At 41.6% G+C, this 27,836-nt stretch overlaps 3 protein-coding genes across 3 annotated transcripts in view; 2 read left to right on the top strand and 1 right to left on the bottom strand.

Annotated features, from left to right (window-relative positions):
• Positions 1–27,836, top strand: part of LOC309476158 (uncharacterized protein) — a 67,374-nt gene that overhangs the window by 28,738 nt on the left and 10,800 nt on the right. The window lies entirely within an intron of this gene.
• On the bottom strand, positions 246–19,841 carry LOC309476236 (uncharacterized protein). The gene is made up of 5 exons (XM_082139506.1): positions 19,563–19,841; positions 13,176–13,320; positions 6,672–7,001; positions 4,326–5,176; positions 246–4,115 (listed from the first exon to the last, which is right to left on the bottom strand). The coding sequence occupies exons 2-4, from the start codon at positions 13,222–13,224 to the stop codon at positions 4,836–4,838; spliced, it is 720 nt and encodes a 239-aa protein (XP_081995632.1). The 5' UTR covers positions 13,225–13,320; positions 19,563–19,841; the 3' UTR covers positions 246–4,115; positions 4,326–4,835.
• The window catches only part of LOC309476275 (uncharacterized protein), a 106,570-nt gene continuing 89,806 nt past the window's right edge, over positions 11,073–27,836 (top strand). Inside the window, exon 1 of the mRNA XM_082139558.1 lies at positions 11,073–12,699. The gene's annotated coding sequence lies outside the window, so the exon portion shown is untranslated. The remainder of the gene's footprint in view (positions 12,700–27,836) is intronic.

The raw sequence follows: 27,836 nt of genomic DNA, 5'->3' as shown, positions 1-27,836 counted from the left end.
ACTCTGGACCTCGCTCTGTGGAGTCAGTGACTCTGCCCATTCAGTAGCTGTTATGGCATTTATTCCTTCAGCATGACGGAGTGGGTATTTGTTCCCCAAAGCATCCTAAGACACGGTGTGAAGGTCTCAAGTTACAAATGGTTCCCTGAGAAGGGGAACAAGACACTGCATCTCATTGCCATGCTTTGAGTATGCCTGCCTGTTGGGCAAATCTCCTTCAGACAAAAGATTTTCATACTTTAACCCCTGAATGTGTCGCGTGTGCTAGTTGCGGATTTCATGCTAGTGATGGAGACGGTCTCAGAGAGTGAATCCACAAATATGATGTATTTTGGTTGGATTATGAAATGATTGCAGGTTGTGAGTTTGCATGTGACTGTGAACATGAGTGTGAGTGTGTTTGTACTAAAAAAAATTTAGAGTTCTTTTTGCTGACATATGAACACGTTGTCAGGGTTCATTTAAGTTTAGAACACGTGATACGTGGAAAATGTCATATACTGTGGGGAGAACAAGTATTTGATACACTGCCAATTTTGCAGGTTTTCCCACTTACAAAGCATGTAGAGGTCTGTAATTTTTATCATAAGTACTCTTCAACTGTGAGAGACGGAATCTAAAACAAAAATCCAGAAAATCACATTGTATGATTTTTAAATAATTAATTTGCATTTTATTGCATGACAAGTATTTGATCACCTACCAACCAGTAAGAATTCCGGCTCTCACAGACCTGTTAGTTTTTCTTTAAAAAGTCCTCCTGTTCTCATTACCTGTATTAACTGCACCTGTTTGAACTTGTTACCTGTATAAAAGACACCTGTCCACACACTCAATCAAACAGACTCCAACCTCTCCACAATGGCCAAGACCAGAGAGCTGTGTAAGGACATCAGGGATAAAATTATAGACCTGCACAAGGCTGGGATGGGCTACAGGACAAGAGGCAAGCAGCTTGGTGAGAAGGCAACAACTGTTTGCGCAATTATTAGAAAATGGAAGAAGTTCAAGATGACGGTCAGTCTCCCTCAGTCTGGGGCACCATGCAAGATCTCACCTCGTAGGGCATCAATGATCATGAGGAAGGTGAGGGATCAGCCCAGAACTACACGGCAGGACCTGGTCAAAGACCTGAAGAGAGCTGGGACCACAGTCTCAAAGAAAACCATTAGTAACACACTACGCCATCATGGATTAAAATCCTGCAGCGCATGCAAGGTCCCCCTGCTCAAGCCAGCGCATGTCCAGGCCCATCTGAAGTTTGCCAATGACCATCTGGATGATCCAGAGGAGGAATGGGGGAAGGTCATGTGGTCTGATGAGACAAAAATTGAGCTTTTTGGTCTAAACTCACTCGCCGTGTTTGGAGGAAGAAGAAGGATGTGTACAACCCCAAGAACACCATCCCAACCGTGAAGCATGGAGGTGGAAACATCATTCTTTGGGGATGCTTTTCTGCAAAGGGGACAGGACGACTGCACCGTATTGAGGGGAGGATGGATGGGGCCATGTATAGCGAGATCTTGGCCAACAACTTCCTTCCCTCAGTAAGAGAATTGAAGATGGGTCATGGCTGGGTCTTCCAGAATGAAAACGACCCGAAACACACAGCAAGGGCAACTAAGGAGTGGCTCCGTAAGAAGCATCTCAAGGTCCTGGAGTGGCCTAGCCAGTCTCCAGACCTGAACCCAATAGAAAATCTTTGGAGGGAGCTGAAAGTCCATATTGCCCAGCGACAGCCCCGAAACCTGAAGGATCTGGAGAAGGTCTGTATGGAGGAGTGGGCCAAAATCCCTGCGGCAGTGTGTGCAAATCTGGTCTAGAACTACAGGAAACGTTTGATCTCTGTAATTGCAAAGTTGTTAAGTTCTGCTTTTCTGATGTATCAAATACTTATGTCATGCAATAAAATGCAAATTAATAAAAATCATACAATGTGATTTTCTGGATTTTTGTTTTAGATTCCGTCTCTCACAGTTGAAGTGTACCTATGATAAATACTACAGACTTCTACATGCTTTGTAAGTGGGAAAACCTGCAAAATCGGCAGTGTATCAAATACTTGTTCTCCCCACTCTATGTATATTATATGTTATAATTGGACATTATTTTATAGTATATGTTTAATTTGTGGAACCAGTAGTCAATGAAAGACATGTATGTATGTACTTCTTTTTTTTCTATATTGTGACTTCTCTTGAAGTGATGCTTTGTCATTTATTGATGTGTGGAATTGTGTTTGAACCGTTTTGAATGGTTGTAAAAAAAAAAAAAAAAAAATACATAGACTCTGATGGTTGAAACAGCAGCAGCTCCATGCGTTATTAATACATATTTCTCCCCTCATCAGGTGGTGAGGGTACTACACATGTGTGTATAAGGTCATGTTGCATATGCAAATAAATGTTTATGATATTTTAATATTTCACACTTAGATTTTAAGACCTTTTTGTGAAACACCTTTTTGTAGTATTTTTTTTTCTTTCTAGAGCTGAGAAAGAGTACATTTTCGTTCAGACTTAATCAATTACATTTTTAAATATCCAGTCATACAAGTATCAGGAATAATACAAATTATTTTAAGAAAATAAGATATTTGCCATTTGCAATTCATATAGCCTATATGTAGCCTATTCTTCTATTAGCCTCATATATCATATTGATATTCATACTGGCATTTAAAGCCACAGTTTAATGGACAAATGAACTTATCACAGAGAGAAATTCAACACACAAGCAGACGCACTGTTAAGCTTTTATTTGTCCACATAACATGAAACTATCTGAATGTGTGGTCTGTGGTGGCTGCTTCGTCCAACGAAGCTGCTTTTACAGGGTTTTGGCTGCTTTATTTTTGGCTAAACACCAGATGGCGCTGTTTTTCGACACTTTCGAAGCTTTGAATATATTCCCAGAACAATCAGGGAAAAGCCCCAGTGCTTCATGAGGCTTCCTTTGCCCATCCCTACCTTCAACCACACTCTTCACACAGACACACTACTGACAACTCAAACACAGTAAAAAAAATGACATCAAACACAAACCACCAGCAGTAGACACATTCTCACAATATCAAACAATATCTGTTTAGATGTAAATAAATGAATAAATCAGAGTCTCTTCTCCTTTAGATGAGTATTTTACATTTATGTTTTGAGCTTTGTTTCCATGAGATTCATACCCATGGTCTTTTTAATACAGAGCCCATAAAGAGACAATGTGATGGAAGGAAAAATAAAAACCAATTATAGTTTTGTGAGAGAAATGTTTCTCTGGGAAATGCAATACTTTTTAGTTGTTTTCCCTCTCCCATCTAATTTTTTTTTTTTTTTTTAACCATTGCCATGTCCCTTTTAGGGGCTCTGTAAGACTTTAAGATGAAACATGAAAGCTGTCTTGTACTTCTAAAAATAATTAAGTTTGATCATCTTCTCATGGTGAGAGGTTCATAATCCACGTGGTCCTCCTCTTTCAATTTCTGTAAAATAAAAAAACAAAAACAAAAACAACACATAACAACCTATATGATAATAATAAAATACGTGGCAGGTTCAATCTGAAGATTGATTAAGATGTAATGCGTTATAGGCCTATAGTATTTTCCTAATAACATTGATCTGCACTGTTATATGAAAAAAATTCCCTCCTACGGCCAAGCTAACATAAACCAACTTGAGGAAACGCTTTTTTCAGTAAATTCTTTATTTTTAGTTAAAAAGAGGTTGATAAATTTAATAATAAATTAAATTATATTTAGCATACTAACATGCCCTATTTCTAGACAGTAGTTATCTGACACAAGAACTTTAATTTAAATTTAACAAAAAATGATTTGTTCAAGTCGACTTAGTCTTGTTGTCAAACCATTAATTGTTGAAATGTTTCTTTTCCTCAATGTAATTACATTCATTTAACAAATTAGTTTAAAAAATGGAGATCCTGCAGTGTTTCAGTTGCTGAAATGTAGTCCAGGTCAAATGACTAATTGCTTGCTTAAATGTAATCTGTGACTTGTATTTTATGTGTAATATTTTGTTATTGTCTTACCGATTTCTGTGCGTTTCTTTTGATGAACACTGGATCAGCGTAAGTGATCTCTTCTGCACAAGTCTCAACTGTTTCAACAATAAAAGATACATTAAAACAACATAACTCAACTTGATCTGTTGCTTTACAAACTACAATTATAGGGCTTTAATGTTAACACACAAATTTCATTAAATGTTTAATGGTGCAGTTTTTTTTTTTTTTTTTTTTTTTTCATCAATGGCATCAACAAATTTAATTTAACATTAGGCCTATAACTTTTTACAATACTTTGTAACACTTGCCTCCTCTGTCAATTTTTCTACATTTCTTGCAGATCCAGAAGATCCCAACGGCAGCAACAATCATCAGAGATCCAGCAGCAGCAGAGATCAACACTATATAAAACAATGGTTGAGCCTCATCTGTAATGGACAAAATGAGCCATTACTGCGAGTGAATATCAGCACTACAGTAAGTATAACTTGATAGATCAGGTCAGTAAATAAACACATAAGTGCTGTGGTACCTGCACATGTGTGACAGAGTGTGTTGATGTCCAGATGTGTGGTTGCTGATGGGATTGTTCAGCATTTACATTTACATTTAGTCATTTAGCAGACGCTTTTATCCAAAGCGACTTACAAATTAGGACTAAATTAAGCGAGTCATCATGAAGAGGCAAAAAACAACAACAACGCAAGAAGTGCTCAAAATACGAAGTTCAGGTATTATTCAGAGTAGCATAAGCCTGATAAGTGATGTTTCAAAGGGAAATTTAATTTAATTTTTTTTATAAGGTTAAGTGCTCACGGAAGAGATGGGTTTTCAGCTGTCTTTTGAATGTTGTCAGGGATTCTGCATTCCGGATGAGGGTGGGGAGAGCATTCCACCAGCATGGAACTGTAAATGAGAATGTTCAGCACACAGCTGTAGGTGTTTTTATCCTGATATTCCACCTCCAGAGGTAGAGAGAGATTGATGCTGAGATCACACACACTGATGCTGGACAATACACTGATTCCTTTGTACCAGGAGAGAGTCACATTACTCACATTCAACACTGAACACAGCAGTGAACAATTTGATGATTTTGATGAAGATGATGATGAAGAACAGTCTCTAGTGATGTTAGGAGTGCGCAGTTGAGCTGGGAAATATGAGAGAATAAACATAACCACAATTTATTTTCAGCAGAAAAGCAAAAATCTGGGTTACAGTGAGACTCACAATGACAGTGAACAGGGCCGATCCGCAAACATCAAAATACTCACTGTGCAGTGACCAGATGTGAACAATATGAGTGTTAACATGAGTTTAATGTGAAAACAGAATCACACACTATCCTTTTGTGTGTAAAGTTATATTTACAGTAACTTTTTGCTTTGACATCACAACACCTTAAACACTAAAATGAATGATTTAAACAGCTTTACAGCTCAAATAATACACAGGTTTCAGCAGATGAATTAATGTAAGTGTTTTTATAAAAACTAATGTAAGTGTTAATGTTATTTTATAAAATAAATAAGCATTACATTTCTGCTTTTAAAATGTCCAAAAACTGACCCAGCGCCTCTTAGTAAGTGCCTTATTTTTTCTTTTCTTTTTAAAGAAAACGAGGGACAAATCTTTTTTTTTTTTTTTTTGTGGTAATCAACCTTATGCCATAAATGCAGCGAATTGAGATTTTAAGGGTAAGTTCACCCAAAAATAAAAATTCTGTCATCTTTTACTCGGTAACCGGTTCTACTCAACCTGCTCTGAGTGGGATTCGAGCTGTAGTCTCTGGTGTAGGAGTCGGGCGTTCTAACAAGAGGGATAAAGACTAGCCTCTAGTGCTAGTCGCTAGTGTGCCTCTTGAGATCATGGGAGTGAGGTTTACACACACAGATCTTCCTGGACTACGACAGTTACACTCACCCTCATTTCGTGCATTTTCGGAACACAAATGAAGATATTTTTAATGAAATCTAAGATTTCTGTACCTCCACTGACAGTCAACATAACTACCACTTTGACTCTCAAGCATGTTCACTTGACATGCGAGAACCAATGAGGTTTATTAATGTATTTTCCAGGCATGAAAATTACAATTACAAAATGCAGCACGTTTAAGCTTCAGCAAGAACCAATGAGGTTCATTCTTGTGTTACGCAACACGTTTGAGCTTCAGCAAGAACCAATGAGGTTCATTCTTGTGTTACGCAGCACGTTTAAACTTCTGCAAGAAACAATAAGGTTCATTCTCATGCGTCAAAGCATAAGCTTCTGTTTATGTTCGCTGATCAGTGTTTTTATTTGAATGAAAATCTAAATCAAATCTGTTCATCATATAAAGCGATCATGTCTCTTAATTCATATGGATTAGTTTTACGATCTCTTTATGAACTTTTTAAAGCGTCAAAGTGGTAGTTGAGAATACTCTTCAACTGAGGGACAGAAATCTCTTCGATTTCATTAAAAATATCTTAATTTGTGTTTCAAAGATGAACGAAAGTCTTACAGGTTTGGTACGACATGAGGGTGAGTATGATGAGAGAATTTTGATTTTTCAACTTACCCTTTAAGTTTAGCTGAACTCAGAATATTCTTTAATAAAACAAGAATATGTGAACATTTGGACACATAATATGTCTACTGACCATAGACAGAAACACTGAATGTTTTTGATGAATGTTCAGCTCCAAATATGTCTAGTGAATAAAGTCCAGTGTCTGTGCTTCTGGTGTTTGTGATGGTCAGAGATCCAGACTGATGATCCAGCTTCAGTCGGTCTCTGAATCTCCCATCAGGAACATCAGATGTGGAGAAAATTTGTTTCTCTCTACTTATTTTAGCTATAATAGAGTTTTTAGCTCCAAATTTCCACAGTATATCGTCATCTTCATGTATTTCAGTAACATCAGAGTGTAGAAGGACGGAATCTCCCTCCATCACTGACACTGACTTCACTTCATCATCACCAAACACGTCTGGAGAACAAAACAGAAACAGGTTTTATGCCGGTTAAGGCTACTAATGGTTTGCAAAGGATGAAATCTGTTGCGGTTTTTTTTTTTTTGTGATCAACTTTTTATTGAATCATCTTTGAGAAGACATAAACCCGGATTAGACATATAATCAATTTGTAGTAAAGAGGACAAAACCAAGTTTACATTAGTTGACAACAATTGGACACTCCCAAAACATATGAAGAAAAGTGCCTGATGATAAGGTGTTACAGATATGGCAGTTATAGGTTGATTGCAGTTTCATTTTGAACCTCTTGTAAGGAGTAATGTATGCCCTATGGATGATTTTGAAATGAATTAGACGATGAGCCAAATTTTTAGAAGTTAAGATTAGATTAGACCACACCCTCTCCCAGTCGACAGATAAATTCAAATCAGATAATTCACGATTCCAAATAGATTTAACTCAGATGTTAAAAACACACACGCGCATCAGCGTGGGGGAAAAAAAAAGAACCACTTCCCTTTAGTCAGAGCTTTGTGAGGGTTGACACTGCAGAGTCTGGGATTCGGCTCCACCAGGCACAGGAAATCCAGCCAGCAACAACACCGAGGGAAAAGCTCAGCAAAAGTCTGCTTCAGCACATGGCTCGTTCATCTGTCCAGAGCGTTCTCTCTGCCGATAAGAGATCTAGCGTCCTTTTTATTGGGAGTGATCTGATCAGCTGGCAAATTAGATCGCTGATGTGATTGGGGTTCTATAGGTGTGTCAATTAGTGTTTGTTGTTGTTGCAGTTTGTGAAGAAGGAAAAACAGTACCATCAATGGTCCAGCAAAAATCACAGCAAACAAGGAAAAACCACAGCAAACAATATAAACGTGAATTCACCACAAACAATATAATAAATTAGTCCACAGCAACCAAATATGAAAATTAAGGCAGAAATTGCTATATCAATCAATAACAATTTCCAAAATAAAGTAAGGTTAACCAATCAATCACACTGCTCCACTTATTTTGTATTATATGACAAAACCACATAGGCTCCATTCTATTTGCTGGTACAGGAAATAAAAACAAGTATAAATTTGGCCCGGTGGTGGACAATTCTATTAGAATCGGGAAAAGGGTTGAAAGTCTGATGGGAAGACCTTTCAAATTTTGTAACACCACACCCTTATGGCACAACTTTAATTTTTTATGTGGAAATCGGCCATTTGTCCAGCCTTCTTGGTCTTCACTGGGCATAAACACATGTGGCGACTTATATGATAACCAGGGGCTCTGCGCACTTCAAGAACTAAGAACTCAGTTCTGTTTACCAGCATCCTCATATTTTGTCTTTTTTCAGTTACGCTCAGCCCTCAAGGCATATGGAGTTCCCTGGGCATTGAAGGGTTACAAATTTTAAGAATCTATTTTAAATATGTTTTAGATCTGTTGATCCTATTTCCTTACATAACATCACATAAAAAACTAAGGTGAACTATACTGTATTGGGCATTCAAGGTGAACATGAGGGCATACATTTACTGATTATATTTAACAGTTTCCTTTGAAGGGGTTTTGTTAGTCTTTAATCTTCCTACTAAGAGATTAACTATGTGTGAATGTTTCATAGTCTTAGTTCTCATGACCATTTGTTGTTTATACCATTTGGGGGGTACCATTATCTCAGTTGGGGGTAATTGCCTCTATTGTCTTTAGATGATTAGATTCAGTGGTCATCCCTAAAGGCTGTGTGTAAGTTCAGCACCTTTAAGGACAGCCCACTGAATTGCCTATAAGATACCATGTACCGTTACATACTTAGGATAATGTTGGAAGTACTGCAGCCACGTACAGCGGAGTTCTCAATAAAGAATAACTTCTGTTGAACGCGATCCCAACTGTCTCCTGGTCTTGCGTCGAAGAAAGAAAACTTTCCAACAGCATCCCCCATTTCTTCTCATCCTATGTGGGATTGGATCGCACCACCCTCTGGTCGGCCTTCTGTTTCTTTAATATATGGTCAACTTAAAGGGTTAGTTCACCCAAAAATGAAAATTCTGTCAGTAATTACTCACCCACATGTTGTTCCAATCATGTAAGACTTTCGTTCATCTTCGGATCACAAATTAAATCTGAGACTTATCTCACTCCTCCATAGGCTTCCAGAGGGACCGAAACTCGCCGGCCCAGAAAGTCAGTGAAGAAAATGTTGAAATAGTCCAAGTGACTACAGTGGCTCTACATTACGTTTATCATGCGACGACAATACTTTTTGTGCGAAAAAACAACAAAAATAACGACTTTATTCAACTATTAGTGTTCTTCAATGTGGGCCTCTGACGAGAGTTCACGGGAGCGCCACGACGCATGCGCGAGAACTGAGATTACGGCGTTCTTCTTCTACTACTACTTGTTACTGGCTGCTCACTCCTTAGGAGTATTATCGCCATCTACTGTACAAGATGACGTCCCGACATTGCCGGGAGCGCAAAACGGTCTGTTTACAAGCAGCTGAAGACGCGCGCTGTATGTAAAACTGTATTCGTAAATATGTCCGCAGATTTCGATGTAGATGAAGATTAGATTTTTTTTTAACCAACCATACTTATTCGAACCAGAATACACAGACATTGAACTACAAGAGATGGAAGATGCTGCAACACAACCGCAGTCTGCTTCTGAAAGACAGAGAGCATTGGACAGCTGATGGTGTAAATGTAATCAGTGCCAAGCGATGCCTACTGAGGCCATCCTTAAAAATATTTTGGTTTGCCATAACAGCCAAAAAAAAAAAAAAAAAAAAAAAAAAAAAAAAAAAAGGGGTCGGTTGGTCAGTCTATATATAGCCTATATTCTTTCTTCTTTTTTTTTAAAGATTAAATGTAGAGTTTTGGTTCATTTAAGAGACGAGCGCGCGGGCGCCTCCGTGTCCTGATTATATTGCCTGCATGCTACAATTAATACAAAACGAAATTCACTTTAAAGAAAGGCTTTCTACAAAAAGCCTACAGTAGCCTACAGAGAAATTTAATGTCGGAGCGTCTTGCAGGTGAGCATGTGGGGGGAGAGATACGATTTTCGATCAATCAAATATTATATTATTTTGCTTTTGTAAAACTGTATTCGTAATGTATGTAACTGTATGTCCCAATCGATGCAGCACACGCTCTCCTGTTCAGGCCATCCTTAAAAATAGTCTTGTTTGCCATAACCCGACCGACCCTGTCAATTTAGGACCGACCCAATTAATAATTTTTTTACCCTTTTGGACTAAAAAAGTCCCCTTTGGTTTTTAAGTTGATAAAAAAACGACTTGCCGGTTGTAAACTTGCGTTAACTTGCGAAAGAATATAGGCTATATATAGACCGACCAACCGACCCCTTTTTCTTTTTTTTTTTTTTGGCTGTTACGGCAAACCAAAATATTTTTAAGGATGGCCTCAGTAGGCATCGCTTGGCACTGATTACATTTACACCATCAGCTGTCCAATGCTCTCTGCCTTTCAGAAGCAGACTGCGGTTGTGTTGCAGCATCTTCCATCTCTTGTAGTTCAATGTCTGTGTATTCTGGTTCGAATAAGTATGGTTGGTTAAAAAAAAATCTAATCTTCATCTACATCGAAATCTGCGGACATATTTACGAATACAGTTTTACATACAGCGCGCGTCTTCAGCTGCTTGTAAACAGACCGTTTTGCGCTCCCGGCAATGTCGGGACGTCATCTTGTACAGTAGATGGCGATAATACTCCTAAGGAGTGAGCAGCCAGTAACAAGTAGTAGTAGAAGAAGAACGCCGTAATCTCAGTTCTCGCGCATGCGTCGTGGCGCTCCCGTGAACTCTCGTCAGAGGCCCACATTGAAGAACACTAATAGTTGAATAAAGTCGTTATTTTTGTTGTTTTTTCGCACAAAAAGTATTGTCGTCGCATGATAAACGTAATGTAGAGCCACTGTAGTCACTTGGACTATTTCAACATTTTCTTCACTGACTTTCTGGGCCGGCGAGTTTCGGTCCCTCTGGAAGCCTATGGAGGAGTGAGATAAGTCTCAGATTTAATTTGTGATCCGAAGATGAACGAAAGTCTTACATGATTGGAACAACATGTGGGTGAGTAATTACTGACAGAATTTTCATTTTTGGGTGAACTAACCCTTTAATGATCACATTGCTAAGCCTCTTTCTGTTAAAGGAGGCGTTCTTAGATGTCCATTTCTGCTAAGGTGACAGATCCAGGAGCCGACGGCAGAGCAGCAGACACGAGAGCATGGTTGATGCCCACTTGAAGTAGGAAAGGAAAGTTGACATTTTAGTCATCTAAGATTTTTTTAAGTTGCTGGGCTACGAGCAAGCTGCCCATTGATTTCACGATCTCTCCACTGACAGACGCAGAGCGGCGCCGTGGAAATCCTGGGATTGGAATCAGCTGTTTGAGGTCTCGCTGAAACAGACATTCTTTGCCGGCGGCAGGGGAAACACGGAGCTAAATCCGGATTTGACTGGATTTGGGTATTGTTTCACCCTGGGACAGAATATTGGACAATTCATGGTTTTTGATTGTCTCCCCTGGTTTTTTGAGGATGAAATTGTGATTTTGCTGCCCTTTTAAATTTAACTTTTAAACAAAAATAATAAAATAGCATAGAAAAGAGAAAGTTAAGCCGAGGTAACAAGTTCATTTTGACTGTGGAAATTCGGCCTTGAAGAGAGACTTTAAGATTATTCCATCTTTGCGTATCACACTTGATCTTGCCTAGCATGTTATTAAAATTGTCCCTGGCAATCTTGTGGATGTTTTTATATACGGTAATACCCAAATAGATGAAAGAGTCTTTAATAGGGATGAATGAGGGGATAGGATAATTAATCTTAACATTGTTAATCGGCATTAAAGCAGATTTGGTCCAGTTTATCTTATATCCTGATAAACTACTAAAGCGATCGAATTCCTCAATTATACTGGTTATTGACATATCAAAGTGATCTAAATATAAAATAATGTCATCAGCGTATAACGAAATAATATGATGATGGTCGTGAATCTTAATCGGTGTTACTTCTGATTTCCTAATGACTTGTGCTAGTGGTTCAAGGGATAAACAAAACAATAAGGGGGAAAGTGGACATCCCTGCCTAGTTCCTCGCTGTAGAGGGAACGGGGGGGGGAGATAATATTACCAGTTAGAACTGATGCCTCAGGTGAGTGGTAAAGTGTCTTAATCATAGAGATGTAATGTTCACCAAAACCAAAACATTGTAGAACTGCCCACATATAGTTCCACTCCAGCCAGTCAAAGGCTTTTTCTGCTTCTGTTGCGGTTTTAAAGTGAAACATTTTTTTTTGTTGTTTTTTACAAATAAATTTGTATTACATTTGTTGTCATTCAAAATTACTGCAGAAGCATATTTTTTAGATAATTTGAATGATAGCTGGGCATGAATTTCCATTTTATCAATTTTGTATAAAATGTATATATTTAAAAGTACAAAAAAATGCCTGAGTTATGAAAGTGGCACTGTATGAGCCATATTCATTTTGTATTATTTGGTGTAATTTTGTCTTGTGCCACTAGGGGGCTGTATGTGCTTTGTGGCTCAGCCCGGGTATGTAATTTAACTTAGAGGAAACCCAGACACAGGTGTTGCCGATTTGGGAAGCAAACAGTTTTCGACTGTGCCTTTGTGGTGAGCAATTCGGTTTGTTGTTTTGGTTACATGTATTATGAGGTAAGATATTGCCGCTGTATGATATATGAAAGAAAATAAACTTGCTAGATAATAGTAACATTACTGAACTCTCCGTTTGTTTTGTGTGAGGTCGCACGGGCACACGTCTAAACTTAATCCGCTGAATTAGCAACCAGTAGGCTATACACTTCGTTTAGGACTTATGTCAGTATACAGGCACAATGAAGGATTTCATTTCTGAGCCTCCACTGTTCGAATTTCTCCATCATAGACATTTGCATAAGTATTTTAACATTTTAATACATTTCCATGACTTTCCCAGGCATTAAAATTACAATTGAAAAATGTCCTGATAACCAGAGAGGCCTGAATCCAAAGTATATCTCAAAATAAAATCTCAGTTTGATTTGGTCTGTGATAGTGTAAATAGTCTAATCTAAACCATAGCAGTAGTTTGTCATTTTGTTCTGAAACAAATGTGAGATATTAAGCCATAAAATGTTTTTAAAACTTACCAGTTGGACACCTCCAGCACAAACAGAACAAAACAAGCATGTGAAACATTTTCTTCACCCGTTCAGTGTCTGATCTAAGAAGACTATCTGCTGAAAACACTCAACATGTGTGCGTATCCTCCCACAATAGTCTCTCTCTCTCTCTCTCTCTCACACACACACACACACACACACACACACACACAAAAACGTACTCGGTTACTAACGTAACCTCCGTTCTCTCTAGAGAGGAAACGAGTACTGCGTAAATCTTACGCTAGGGGAAAATCTCTTTTCCGCGAGATACTGAAGCCAAAAAATTATCCTTAATTTTGAAATAATGTAAAACGCGTTGCGGCAGCATGCAGACATAGGCGAGACGGCTTGCGCGCCTATTGGCTGCCCTGCGGCAACTGCAGCAGCCTATCGATAAGGCCCTATCGTGACGTCAGTACCAATGGGGGCGCTTCGCGCCCAATACGTCACGTCCCGCCGAAACGGGCGTGGCCTGGGGCTATAAATATAGCATCGAAAGGCTAGCTTACCGGTTTTTCATCGCCGGAGCAAACCGGAGCGTGCGCAGGCACGGCAAGATACGCAGTACTCGTTTCCTCTCTAGAGAGAACGGAGGTTACGTTAGTAACCGAGTACGTTCTCTTACGAGAGGTACTCTCGTACTGCGTAAATCTTACGCTAGGGGAAACAGTGTAAAACGCCGTGCATGCTAAGATCCAGCACCAAAGTCCCAAGGGCAAGTGCCCGGGCTCATGTAGTACATGATCATAAGTGACTCACAGAGAGCCCAGGAAGAGTGGCTAGAATAGCATCATTCCTATAATGTAGCATCCTATAAGAAACAGTTATAGTGATGGTATTTTATTCAGTCAGGGCGACCCCGGCCTGGACTGATGAATATAGTGGGTCTTACACACTGCCCATAGAGCTGCGCGATCGAGCGTTGCTCAAGCCATTTCGTATTCTGGGCCGGACGCACTCGGGGCAGACAGTACCGATTTTTAGACTGAAAGCAGCTTAGCTTGCAGAGCGGGAACCTCTAGGTTATAAAACCTTATAAATGTAGACGGGGAGGCCCAGCCTGCCACCATACAGATATCTTGCAAGGCAATCCCACTAGACCAAGCCCACGACGAGGCCACGCCTCTCGTGGAGTGCGCTCTGACACCTAATGGGCACTGCAAGCCCTTAGAGGTGTAAGCCAGCGCTATAGCATCGACTATCCATCTGGATAGACTCTGTTTCGACACGGCGAGTCCCTTAAAACGTCCGTAGAGTGAAACAAAGAGCTGCTCCGTCTGTCTGAAAACAGACGTGCGGGACACATAAGCCCTTAACGCCCTGACCGGGCAAAGGAAGCTGGTGTCCTTCTCCTCGTTAGAGACCGGCAGGGCAGACAGGGAAATCACCTGGGCCCTGAACGGTGTGTTGAGGGATTTAGGGACGTACCCGTGCCTCGGTTTGAGTATGACTTTCGAGTCATTTGGCCCAAACTCCATACACGTCGCGCTCACTGAGAGCGCTTGTAAGTCCCCTATGCGCTTCACTGAAGCGAGAGCCAGAAGAAACACCGTTTTGAAAGACAAGTGTTTGATATCTATTGATTGGATTGGCTCAAATGGGGCACCCTTCATGGCCTCCAAGACCGTAGAAAGGTCCCATATGGGAACTGAGGGAGGTCTGGGAGGATTTAACCTCTTAGCTCCTCTAAGGAACCGAATGACCAGATCGTTCCTTCCTAGTGACTGACCAAGCGTTGGTTTAGAAAACGCTGCTATAGCCGCCACATAGACTTTGAGCGTGGATGGGGCTCTGCCTTCATCCAGTAGCTCTTGTAGGAAGGAGAGAACCTCCGTCACTCCACAGTCCAGGGGTGAAAAGCCGCGTGCTGTGCACCAGCTGGAGAACACTGACCATTTTGAGGAATAGAGCCGTCTCGTAGAGGGAGCTCTAGCCTGCATGATCGTGTTTAACACTCCCTCTGGGAGGTCAGAGGGTACCCGTTGATGGCCCACGCATGTAGGGACCAAAGCTCCGGGCGAGGATGCCAGATCGAGCCCCTGGCTTGAGAGAGGAGGTCCCTCCTCACTGGTATTGGCCATGGGGCAGCGCTCGTCAGCTGCATAAGAACTGGGAACCAAGCCTGGTTCTTCCAGAACGGAGCCACTAGTAGCACTGAGCATCTGCTTTCCCTGATCCGCTCTAATACCTGAGGTAGGAGCGCGATGGGGGGAAACGCATAGAGCGGGCAGCGGGGCCAGACGTGAGCCAGCGCATCCCTGCTCTTGGAGAAGAATTCCTGACAATGAGCGTTCTCTTGAGACGCAAATACGTCTATTTCCGCTCTACCAAATGTCCTCCATAGCATTTTGACTGTCTGTGGATGTAAAGACCATTCTCCTGTCGGCAGATTGTTTCTGGACAGTCTGTCTGGTCCCACATTCAGATGGCCGGGCACATGCGCTGCCCTGAGCGAGCGCAGATTGTGCTGAGCCCAGACCAGGAGGCGTTCCGTCAGCCTGTGAAGGATTCTGGATTTGATACCTCCTTGGTGATTTATATAAGCCACCACTGACATGTTGTCCGAACGGACCAAGACGTGGTGTCTTTTTATCTGGGGACAAAAACGCCTCAGCGCGTTGTCGACTGCCATCATTTCCAGGCAGTTTATATGCAGAAGCTTTTCCCGTTCCGACCACTGGCCGAATAACGGTCTGCCCTCGAGCAGCGCTCCCCATCCCGAGGTTGAGGCGTCCGTAGACACCACCTTCACACTCGAGGAAGTCCCCAGGCTTACACCTGACCGGTAAAAGTCGGTCACTGTCCAAGGTTTCAGAGCTGCGACGCATTTCTGATCGACCTTGAGGCGCGCGAGACCGGAGGTCCAAGCTCTGCGCGGCGCGCGCTTTCAACCAATACTGCAGCGGGCGCATGCGAAGCAGACCCAGCTGAAGCACTGAGGATGCTGAAGCTATGAGACCCAGCATCCTTTGAAACTTTTTGAGCGGGACTAAAAGCGCCGTGGCGAAAAAACTCTGTCATGCGCTGAATACCTAGTCTGCGCTGCGGCGACAGCTGTGCTGTCATAGACAGCGAGTCCAGATCTGTGCCCAGAAAAGATATTTTCTGACTGGGAGACAGTGAACTCTTTGCCCAATTGACTGTGAGACCTAAATTCTCGAGGTGATCGAGTAATATGGTCCTATGTTCTATGAGCTCCGACTGTGATCGAGCTAGAACCAGCCAATCGTCCAAATAATTCAGCACTCGTATGCCTCGGAGCCTGAGGGGTGCGAGCGCTGCATCCGTGCACATTGTGAATACACGGGGTGACAGGGATAGGCCAAATGGCAGGACTGTGTACTGATATGCCTGGCCCTCGAAAGGCGAATCTCAGAAATCCCCTGTGACGTGACGCTATTTGTATTTGAAAATAAGCGTCTTTCAGATCTATCGACATGAACCAGTCCCCTTGGCAAATTTGCGAGAGGATTTTCTTGGTCGTGAGCATTCTGAACCGTCGTTTCAGAAGTGCTTTGTTTAGTCGTCTTAGATCTAAAAAGGGTCTGAGACCCCCGTCTTTTTTTTTTTTTTTTTTTTTTTTTTGGGTACCAGAAAATATCTGCTGTACATGCCCCCTTCGCTCTGAGCTTGTGATAGGGGTTCTATAGCCCCTTTGCTCAGTAACTTCGCTATTTCGGCCCGAAGTAGGTGTGCTACTTCCTTTTTCACCGTAGTATCGATTCGCGCCGCTTTGCGTTGCGGGCGTCGACCGAACTGTAGCGAATAGCCTCTTTCTATAATGTCTAGCACCCACTTCGAAACCCCGGGTAGCCTTGCCCATGCGTTTGCACGAATGGCTAGGGGTTGAATGCGAAGCGCGCTCTGGTCGCTCAGCGACAGAGGGGCTTCAGTGTGCTGCAACATAAGCGTCGCGCTTATGACATTTGAGGCAGGGGGCGCGCTGATAACAGCGGGCAGATTGCCCGCGCTCGACTCCTCTGCGGTGGTCAACCGAGAGGGGGAGGGCTGGGCGAGTCCCGTAAGACCTGTCATGTCTATGTGTGAATGTGGGCGCGGGATAGCGGGCACATTTACAACACTGAGAGCATTGTCTGCCTGAGCAGAGCGAATGCATGTTGGTTTCGTTTTACAGAAACCTTGAGACATGCAGAACGTAGTGTTTGTGGGTACTGGGCAGTGGGCACATTACCACATTTAATGCGCAATCGATCTGGGTCGATTTCATGTGCGCGAGCCCTGTGCGACGGGCTGTGTTTCTGTGTAGGAATGAGCACTGGGCAGGCAGTGGGCATTTTGTCTACACTTATAACACCATCGGCCGTGGCACCAGAAAATACACTCTATGGGATTTATCTGGGTAGCCGTAAAGCGGCGTTTGTGTGCAGGCAAGCGGGCTGTGTCGCCAACTTGTTTACTGCGGAATACACTGGAACAGTCGCATTTACTGGAACTGAACGAGCGAGAAGTTGCCATAGAAACAGAGAGCGTCAACATGCTGGCGTTTGTTTGCAGGTGTGCGTGTATTACAATAGACTCGTCCACTGCAATATTGACATTTCCAGAGAAATGTGTGAGAATGGAGGTAGTGACGCACGGAAACCATAGAAACGGTGCTTGGGTGCAGGCGAGCGGGTTGTACAACGCGCTCGTTGGCCGCAAAATTACACATCTGCAGTCGCCTTTTCAGGGAACTGACAGAGCGAGCATTGACGGCAAAAAAAAATTTTTTTTTTTTTTTTTTTTTGCCGCTAGACCCGGGATCGAACACGGGTCTATCGCGTGAAGACCTGAGAATCTGCCACTGGGCCACAGGGGAAGACACAAAGGCTTTTATATAGCGCGAGTATTATCAGAGAAACCTGTGTTTCTGTGTAGGAATGAGCACTGGGCAGGCAGTGGGCATTTTGTCTACACTCATAACACCATCGGCCGTGGCCGGAACACCAGAGAATACACTCTATGGGATTTATCTGGGTAGCCGTAAAGCGGCGTTTGTGTGCAGGCAAGCGGGCTGTGTCGCCGACTTGTTTACTGCAGAATACACTGGAACAGTCGCATTTACTGGAACTGAACGAGCGAGAAGTTGCCATAGAAACAGAGAGCGTCAACATGCTGGCTTTTGTTTGCAGGCGTGCGTGCCTTACAACAGGCTCGCTCACTGCAGTATGACATTTCCAGTCGCCCGAACTTCAGAGGGGAATGAGAAATAGAATTCGGCCCGGCCGCAGCGGGACATTAACACTCTTTTCTCCTTTCGCCAGTGGCGCACGGGAAACCATAGAAACGGTGTTTGGGTGCAGGCGAGCGGGTTGTACAACGCGCTCGTTGGCTGCAAAATGCACATCTGCAGTCGCCTTTCAGGGAACTGACAGAGCGAAGCATTGGAGGCATAATTAATCTGCCGTTAGACCGAGATTCGAACACCGGTCTCTCGTGTGAAAAAACAAAGATTCCGCCACTGAGCCACAGGGGGGGAACACAAAGGCTTTCAGATGCACGAGCATATAACAGCGTCAACATGTTTTCTTCTGATTGACGCGTGAATGGGGCGCAGAGGCGGGGTAGCTTTCTTGTACGTAAAGAAAAACTAACCCCGACCGTCCGCTTCCAGCCTCCCCTGTGAACGGCGCATTTTGCGCGGCTCGAACAGAGGGAGAGAGAAAGCTAGCCCCGTGACCGTCCGCTCCTGACATCCCCTGTGAACGGCGCGGTTTGCGCGGCTCGAACAGAGGGAGAGCAGGTATCATCCTCCAAGCAGGCAAGGCAAGCGGGCGCACCGGCGAGCTTTGCGGGTTGGGGGGGGGGGAAAGGGGCGTCTTGAAAAAGACGCCCGGCTCTTTTAGTGCAATGACAGTGTGTGTCGCGGCAGCGAACACACACACATACACAAAACACAGTAACAGAGAAAAGGATATGTACGCCGGAAAGCGTCAGCAGGAACGGCGACTAAAGGCGGCGAGTTGTCGACCGGCAGCTTCAGATGCAGATAAATCCCGCTGGGTGCTTGAGTCAGACGGCGCGGCTTCCTCTCAGGATCCAGCGATGCGTGAGCCCGCTGAAGAGATGAAAAATCGGTAAGCTAGCCTTTCGATGCTATATTTATAGCCCCAGGCCACGCCCGTTTCGGCGGGACGTGACGTATTGGGCGCGAAGCGCCCCCATTGGTACTGACGTCACGATAGGGCCTTATCGATAGGCTGCTGCAGTTGCCGCAGGGCAGCCAATAGGCGCGCAAGCCGTCTCGCCTATGTCTGCATGCTGCCGCAACGCGTTTTACATTATTTCAAAATTAAGGATAATTTTTTGGCTTCAGTATCTCGCGGAAAAGAGATTTTCCCCTAGCGTAAGATTTACGCAGTACGAGAGTACCTCTCGTAAGAGAACTGTTCTTAATAGTGGACAACAATCTTTATCATTTATTTATTAAACAATCGTTTAACATTGATAATGTTTGAAAGATAGTTGTCTGGGTGTATTAATTACAACAACAAAACAAGAGTGGGATATTGTGTGAATCTCGTTGAATTACCTGATAAATTAGATCTTACTGATTTTACAATTCAATTGTGTGCAAAACAAAAAAGATCAAATCTATCCCTCTTGTCATTCTCATTGAGGTTGAGTCAAACTGAAACCTGCTGAGGTCGGTTTTCTTCAGAAACATGGACAAACATCTTGTAGGTGAGAGTGGGCTTTTGTTTGATGTGCGTTTAGTTGGTAGGTGAACTGGTGAAGGGCTTCTTTCTCTCCTGCTTACTTTACGACTAAATAAAACTGCTTTCCATTTTTCAAACACCATTGATAGATATTTGTTCTTGTTTTTAGCATAAACTTACTTATAGGCCGCTGTACGTGAGCTGTATCGTTCAGTTTCGTTCCGACAAACGGGGCACTAATTTTTCTTTTGCTCAATATTTTTCAACGTTAATAAAAGGTATCCAAGCAAAAAGTTCTCCACACATTATCCTGCAGTTAATGAGAAACTGTAATTTATTGGCGCACTATATTGACTGCGTATTGAGACGTCTAAAACTGTTGAGCTAGATTTTCAACCAATCAGCATCGAAAATGTAAGTAGGTCACAGCCGAAATCAAGCCAATATCACTACGCACATGTAAACATGGAGGAGGACGTAAGCAGCGCATCTTCATCTGATAGCGGCGATCAAGCTCGATTAACACCCGTAAAGTGTATTCTTCATGTCGGAAAAGATGGTGGGAAAGGTCCGCAGCCCTTTACTGAAGTCCGATGGGAAAAAATCAAGCATAGGAATGGCTCAAAACGTCGGACACTACGGAGCTAACGTTAGCTATTGCTAATAAACATGTTGCCCTCCTGGACAAACCGGTCTCTGATGTCCCAACAACTACGGGTTTCACCCGGCCTGCTATCGGCGTTTTATAGACGCTTGACTTGTGTGTATGTGTGTGATGGGTCGGGTTAGTGTGTGTGTGAGAGAGAGATAGGCCGCTGTCGGTAGCCTAAAAGAGGCCTAGAAATAGGGTTTCGTCCCACCAAGTGGGGCACTACCTACTTTTTTAACATCAGAAATATATAGAGATTCCTTAGGAAAAAGTTCCCCACACACAACCTTGCAGTTTTTGATTAAAATGATGCTAAAGGTGCCCATTTAAAAAAAAAAAAAAGGGAAAACATAGGGAATTTTGCACTTTCAAACCTGTTTATCATATAAACCCAAAAATGCCGAATTACCACTTACAAAATAAACCAGTTTGAAATGTGTGATACCTGAAGTTGCTATCTAGGGACAGTAAACATGATAAGAAACTTCTACTGTAGCATTAACATCCCAATTACTTCTCATTATGTTGTTCCAATTCAAAGGTAATATTTGAGGTAAAATCTGAATAACAAATAGAATTAAGCCAAAATATAATAACAGAGCTGCCAACTCTCACGCATTCACCGTGAGACTCACGCAATTGACACTTTTCACACGCTCTCACGCCACACATCCATTTACTCACGCACAGAAAAATCGCAAAGCAAAGAGGACATGGAGACCGACAGAGACAGAGCAGTTACTTATGATATGAAAAAAAAATCTCAGCTCTCAGATTCTGTCAATTTTATAACGAAATTCAAACAATAAATACCGTTTTGGTGTTTGTAATTGATCCATAGCGGCACATGACCCGATCATCTCTACTAGCTAATAGTAAATAAACACGAATTAACAATGTTGAAAGAAACAGTACAGCTTACCGAAATGTATATTCTTCATAGTTCATACATAATATCGATCAATCAATCAAACAAAGGGGTCAATAAAACAGCTGGAGAACAATTATGTCACATAACATTTACCTCAGGAAAGCCATTTAATGACCATAATATAGGCACGTTAGTTGGCTAGAAAAAGTATTTTGCTAAATATGTGTACTATATTACATATTTATTATATTTGTACTTATATCATTAAATAAAGTTGTTATTATAATAAAAAACGCATTATATTTAATCTGAGTTCTTTTTTACCTTAAATAATACTACCAGCTGATAAGGCTCTCTGTATGTAGCCTATGTATTTATTTATTTTTTCTTGAGAAAAATGAACGCCTATCTTGTGTACCTAATATTTATTCAAATGAGTCAATATTAAATCAAATCACAAGAATTGAATTGAAATCGTGAAATTTGTTTCAAGAAATTTGTTTTCTTCAAACAAATTTCCCTCAATCGGGCTTAATGGCCCGATTGGATCGGGTTGGAAAAACCGATTGGACCGACAGCATCGTTTTTTTCCAACCGATGCTGATATATATATACTGTATATACACATAATACATTTCAAATGATAATAATGGTAAACACATTAAAATTATATTCACGTATGAATATGATATTCAATTTGATAAAACATCATATTGAGAGAAACACATCAACACGATAACAATGATTCCTTAAAATGTGATTTAATACATTTGATTAAATTATATTTAAGATATAAATGATTAAATGATAAAACATAAGCAAGAGATATAATTTTTTTCTTTTTCTGATTAATCAGCCGCACTGTCAAAATAAAAGTCACAACAACAAGGCTCACGTCACTTCAGAGTTCCTACTGGTGGTGCGAATACAATCAGAACATTTTTCCTGGAAACATTACTCGTGGAACCACACTGGTGACTAGAATAAAGTTCCTAGAACTAAGTTCCTACCTAGGGGTCTGAAAGCCCCTATATAAAGTCATCGAGTCTCTTAAAAAAACTGGGGCTAAACTGCTTGATTCATATACGCTTAAGGCCCGTTCACACCAAGGACGATAACGATAAAGATATGAGAAACGATATTGTTGGGATCCCTGTCAGAACAATTTTTTTTCGACCTCAAATTTCGACAAATCAAAATCCACTCGAATTTAAAGGACTCATGCATTTAAAATGCAGACGACATTGTGGAGAAGTTAAAGGCACAATATGTAAGAATTTTGCATTAAAATATCCCAAAATCTCAAGGCCAGTGTTATATATTTTGTTAAGTTGATTACTTACAATATCCCAAATGTTTCCAACTATTTTTAAATAATGACAAAATTGCGATTTTAACCAAGGAAACGGGGTGTTAGAACAGGGGTGAGCTGGGAGTCGCCAGTCAATTGCGTCATATCCGCGTTACCCTCGGTTTCCGCTCGTACTGCGTGGAGTCCTGGACAAATGCGGAAGTTGTAGGCCTAGTTGTACCATCTATCAAGCAACAAACGTTAGCTTGTTTCGTGCTGTCGTTATGGAACACAATTATTCTTTACTGATTGCAGCTGGTTCTGTCGACAAAGCATGCTTAATTTGATATTTTCCAAATGTAGCATTCGGTAATAGTTATGTTTATGCAAGGAAAGTATTATTGCTTTAGGTTTGTGTTTAGTTTATTGATATTGTTTATCACGTCTGGTGTTTATGGCCATGTAAATAAATATAGCATGTGTTATACAGAAAGATTAATCAGTATTTTGGCAAATGATGTGGGCATGTTCGAATGTACTTTTACAACAATTGTTTAGAACACGTAAAACTGCGCAGCGTTATCACAACAATGAATTCGACAAATACAGTAACATCTATGATAACCAATTTAGTATTAAACCTTACTTCTCTTGCTGTTAATTCATTTTAATGAAATCAAAGTGTGATGAGGTTCAAGAGTCAGGCAGAAGACGGGTCGGTGTGACTGGGACTCGTACTCTATTAAAATAAAACAAAACAAACAAAAGTCGCGCACAACGCGCATTCACCGTGGCAACCGCACAAAACAGTTCAAAAATGAGAGCTCGGATCCACCGGTTTTCTTTCTCTGCGTCCAATTTTCTCTCCAGTCTCTGATTCCAGCACGTCTCTCCACGCCAATAATACTGCAAAAAGACACAGGTGTTCGTCATTTGCACTTGACCTACTTACGTCCCGCTCGTCTTGTTTCTATCTCTCCCGTTACAGACCGCGCTGAACCACGCCCCCCCTCACCACAAAAAGCATGTCATTAAACGCAACATTTATAAAAATAGAACATCCATGAACATGATTTTTCGATTCCCGTCTGACTGATTTACATCCACGGTGGAGTTGAAAACAACAGTTCCCATCATTCTACGCTCCTTTACATCGTCATCAAGCTACGCCGTTGTTGTTGTTTGGAATGTAGCGCCCTCTAGCGGCAGAAAATGTTGCAAATTGTACCTTTAATTGCCGAGGTACAGAATTTTTTTTCAAGAATACGTTAAAAAAAAGGACCCTTGGAATAAATAGTGAGAAGTATTAATGATGAGATCATTATGCAGGCTAGCAAATAGTTCAACAAAATTACCTCAGGTATCCAATGCTGGTTTCGACAACATTGTATTGCTTCCTTTGAAGTTGCAGTGAATAAGGCGTTGTGTATATATATATATATATATATATATATATATATAAAGGTGTTGACTAGGTGTTGTTTTTATTTCCACTATTGACTTTGTCAGCTAAACTCGCTGTTAGATTAGATCGATTACACTAGACTAGCTAGATTCACTGTTTAGATGACGGTAAGTAAGATGACAAAGTAGCATGCTGAGGACATCTGCTGGTAAAAGACGTGTAAATGCAACAAACTGATATTGATTCATTCGAAACCCAGATATCAGACGGATGTGATGCGGCACTGCAGGCCTTGTTATGACCCAGACAAAATGTATGTGAGCCTAATGTGGCCCACATGTAAAAAGGCAAATATGGCACAAATATTTTAAATCACATGTGGGCCTTTTTAGGCAAAGATGCGTCACTCATGGCAATGTGTATTCTGAATGTGAGCCTAAAGTGACCAATTTGATAAATAATGAATATGGCCCAAATATTACAAACCAAATTTGGGCCACCTATGGCAAAAATCTGGCACAATCGACAATGAGTAATCTAGAAGTAAACCAAATATGGCCCACATTTGTTGCAGCAAATGTGGCCCAGTTATCTTAAAACATAACTGGGCCAGTTCTGTCAGGACCACTATCGTCATATATGATTGACAATTAGCATACAATTTGGATTGGCGGTATGGTTCCGTTCTGGGCGAGAACTCCCTGCGCATCCATGCAGCCTAGCATGGATAAGAGCAGGGAGAGCAGCAATAACCCCCCTTGGGGTAAACAGAACAGAACCAACATGAATGTATTGCAGATATCATTAATTCAAGATTTTAAAGTACGACATAATTCGAGAATTTATTCTGATTCGAAGGGAATCAGAATGCCAAATGCTGACTGACGAGAGGAGGAGCTGGGAATGGAGGAGGGTAATTCGCTCCTGAGAAACGCGATAGTTGCTGATAATACTGAAGCAGATTATATATGTATACAGTGATAGGCGTCGTATTCCTATAGGTAGATGTGGATCAGCTGATAGTCAGCTGATGCGAGCTTGACTAACGTGACCTGCCAGAACTAACGCTACGCTTGATTTTTGGCAAACATTTGGGACAGTAATCACTGGCGAATCTGAATGTGAACCTAAAGTGGCCCATAAATGGCATAGCACAGGGGTTTTCAACCGGTGGTCCGGTGGTTCAACCGGTGGTCCGGCATTGCATGTGGTCCGTGACATGCACTCCAGCCTACGTAATTTCACTATTAAAATCACTTTTTTTCCATAAAAAAAAAGTTTGTCTTAAAAAAAAGGCAAGTCAGTCAGTAGCCTAATAAATACATTGGCATTCAGTAAAGTGTTGAACCCATAAAAAGTAGAACCATTGTCCGCTTTACATAAAACAAATCACAACATGACCTTGTGTGAGTGAGTGAGTGAGTAGCGTTCACACCAAACGCGAATAGAGCGTCTGGCGCAAGTGATTTTCATGTCAAGTGAATGTAAAGACGCGTTTACGCGCATCTGGAGGTCCTGCAGCGCGAATGAGGCGTTTAGCGTGGCGCGGTCACGCGAATGAGGCAAATTGAGCGTCTGGCGCGATACGCGCGAGTGATTTGAAGGTGAGAGAGCGAGAGAGAGAGAGAGAATTCTGATTAGTCGAGAGGATGTATCGCGTTTGGCGCGTATCGCGATTGAGAAAGAAACTGCATCTTGCAGTACATTTTAAACAAGGAAATATAGCGATTTGGCATGAAATGTTGATGGAGCCGTGAATAGGTTCAGTACACAGCAAAATGACATGACAAACTCATAAAAAATAAATAAAAATAAATAAAAAGCCATTTCCTCAATTCGACGTCTGACTGTGCTATCTGACAAAAGAATCCACACACTATATGTTGGGGATATTTTGGGGATATTTAATTTAATTTTATCAATCAATAAATTCTACTAGAAACAAACCTTGTTGTAGGCTATTATTTTAATTTAATACTGTGAAGCTGCTTTGATACAATCTGTATTGTGAAAAGCGCTATACAAATTGACTTGACTTGACTTGACACTACACACACAATAGTGGGCCGCCGATTACTTGTTAGTCAGAATGGTGGTCCCTGGCACAGAACCAGTTGAAAACCCCTGGCATAGCAAATATGGCCCAAATACATTACACCAAATTTGGGCCGCATCTGGCAAATGTACGGCACAGTCAGCACTGGCTAAACAGGGTGTAAGATATTAATTAATAACAATTAGGGCCACTTTTGACAAATATACGGTACAGTTTGACAGCCCTAAATATCATTAGAAAATGTGGCCAATTCTGGCTTGCCTGCAGCACCTTTGAAAGAGATGTATAGCTAAAAATGCCCACATTTGAAATTATGGCATTAATACTTTTTAAACAAAAATGGGCTATGTTTTATGACACAAAATTGTACTGGCTAATCTGGAGAAAAAAGACTATATCAGTTGTGGATTGGCCTGCCCTGTGATTTATTTTTTTTAACATGATTTTAATGGTGTGTGTGTGTGTGTGTGTGTGTGTGTGTGTGTGTGTGTGTGTGTGTGTGTGTGTGTGTGTGTGTGTGTGTGTGTGTGTGTGTGTGTGTGTGTGTGTGTGTGTGTGAAACAACAATCCTCTTCATTTCCTTTACCTTCTGTCAATCTGTTTTCTTCTTACAGGTGAACAGTGTAGAAAACGGGCCCATAATAATAACATATTGTATCCCTTAAATAATCAACAAAATGACTTTTGAACAGATGAAGAGTTTTTTTTAATGTATGTGTAATTCTGTCACAACCATTTAGCTTATAACCAGTGTCATGTGTAAAGTGATGTTAGCATTTGCATCGTTTGTGCATTATGGATGGACACTGGCTATTCTGGATCCTCTTCGCTGTGAAGCTTAGTGACATTTTACTGGATTTAACTAACCATGGAAGTTATTCTAGTCCTGTTAAACATGTTGGTGGGCAGCTATTCAATAGTAGCCTGGCAAGCCAGACCTACATCAAGATGTTAGGTCTGGCAACTCACCATTGGTACGGCTCAATCCGAGGGGCGGGATAAACAGTTGTCTCTCAAAATCCCTCTGCATGCAATAGGACAGCGCTACAACCAACCAGAGCATTTTCTCAACAGCGGAGCTAGTTGATAGATTAAACTTTTGCCATATCTGGTCGGCAAAACTACGAACACATCTTCCTTTTTGAAGAATGACTTGAGTGCCGTTCTTTGTTCTGTTCTCAAAGAAAAGCTTAACTCCAAGTCCTCCAGAGTCGCGGCCAAAGCCGATTCGAAAGACCGCTGTTCGCCAGCAGCAGCAGCTCTTCTTTGTTTTCAAGTAGCAGGGAATTCACGCGGAACCGTCACAACTCTGCCGTCATTATGTTAAGCCCGCCCACCGACTCTATACACGATGTGATTGGCCTGACTAGAGTTTGGTTCTTCCAGCTCGAAAGTCAACAGAGAGTTGCTAGACTACCCTGGCTGCAAAATCATTTTTGCTGCCGCTAGGGTGCGTCTAGATTTCTAGGCTAATTCAATAGTCATTTTCTTTTAAATTCACGGATTTCAGTGTAACTGCACATGAACAGAGCCCGTCTACGGAGAGCCTTGGCACTTCCTATTAGCCCCATTGTATCGATCTTGGTTGCAGTTCCATTAGAATTCCACTGGAGGTGATCGCGGGCGAGTGCAGACTGAATGGGAGTCAATGGGGCTAGACGGCTAAATGTGTCTCTTTCACCCGATTGCCGTTGAGAAATCTCAAATTTTATTGT

Source organism: Leuciscus leuciscus (genome assembly GCF_965113295.1).
Source record: "Leuciscus leuciscus genome assembly, chromosome: 15".
Lineage (NCBI taxonomy): Eukaryota > Metazoa > Chordata > Actinopteri > Cypriniformes > Leuciscidae > Leuciscus > Leuciscus leuciscus.
The sequence above is the reverse complement of the archived record's forward strand: the minus strand, read 5'-3'. Positions and strand labels throughout refer to the sequence as shown.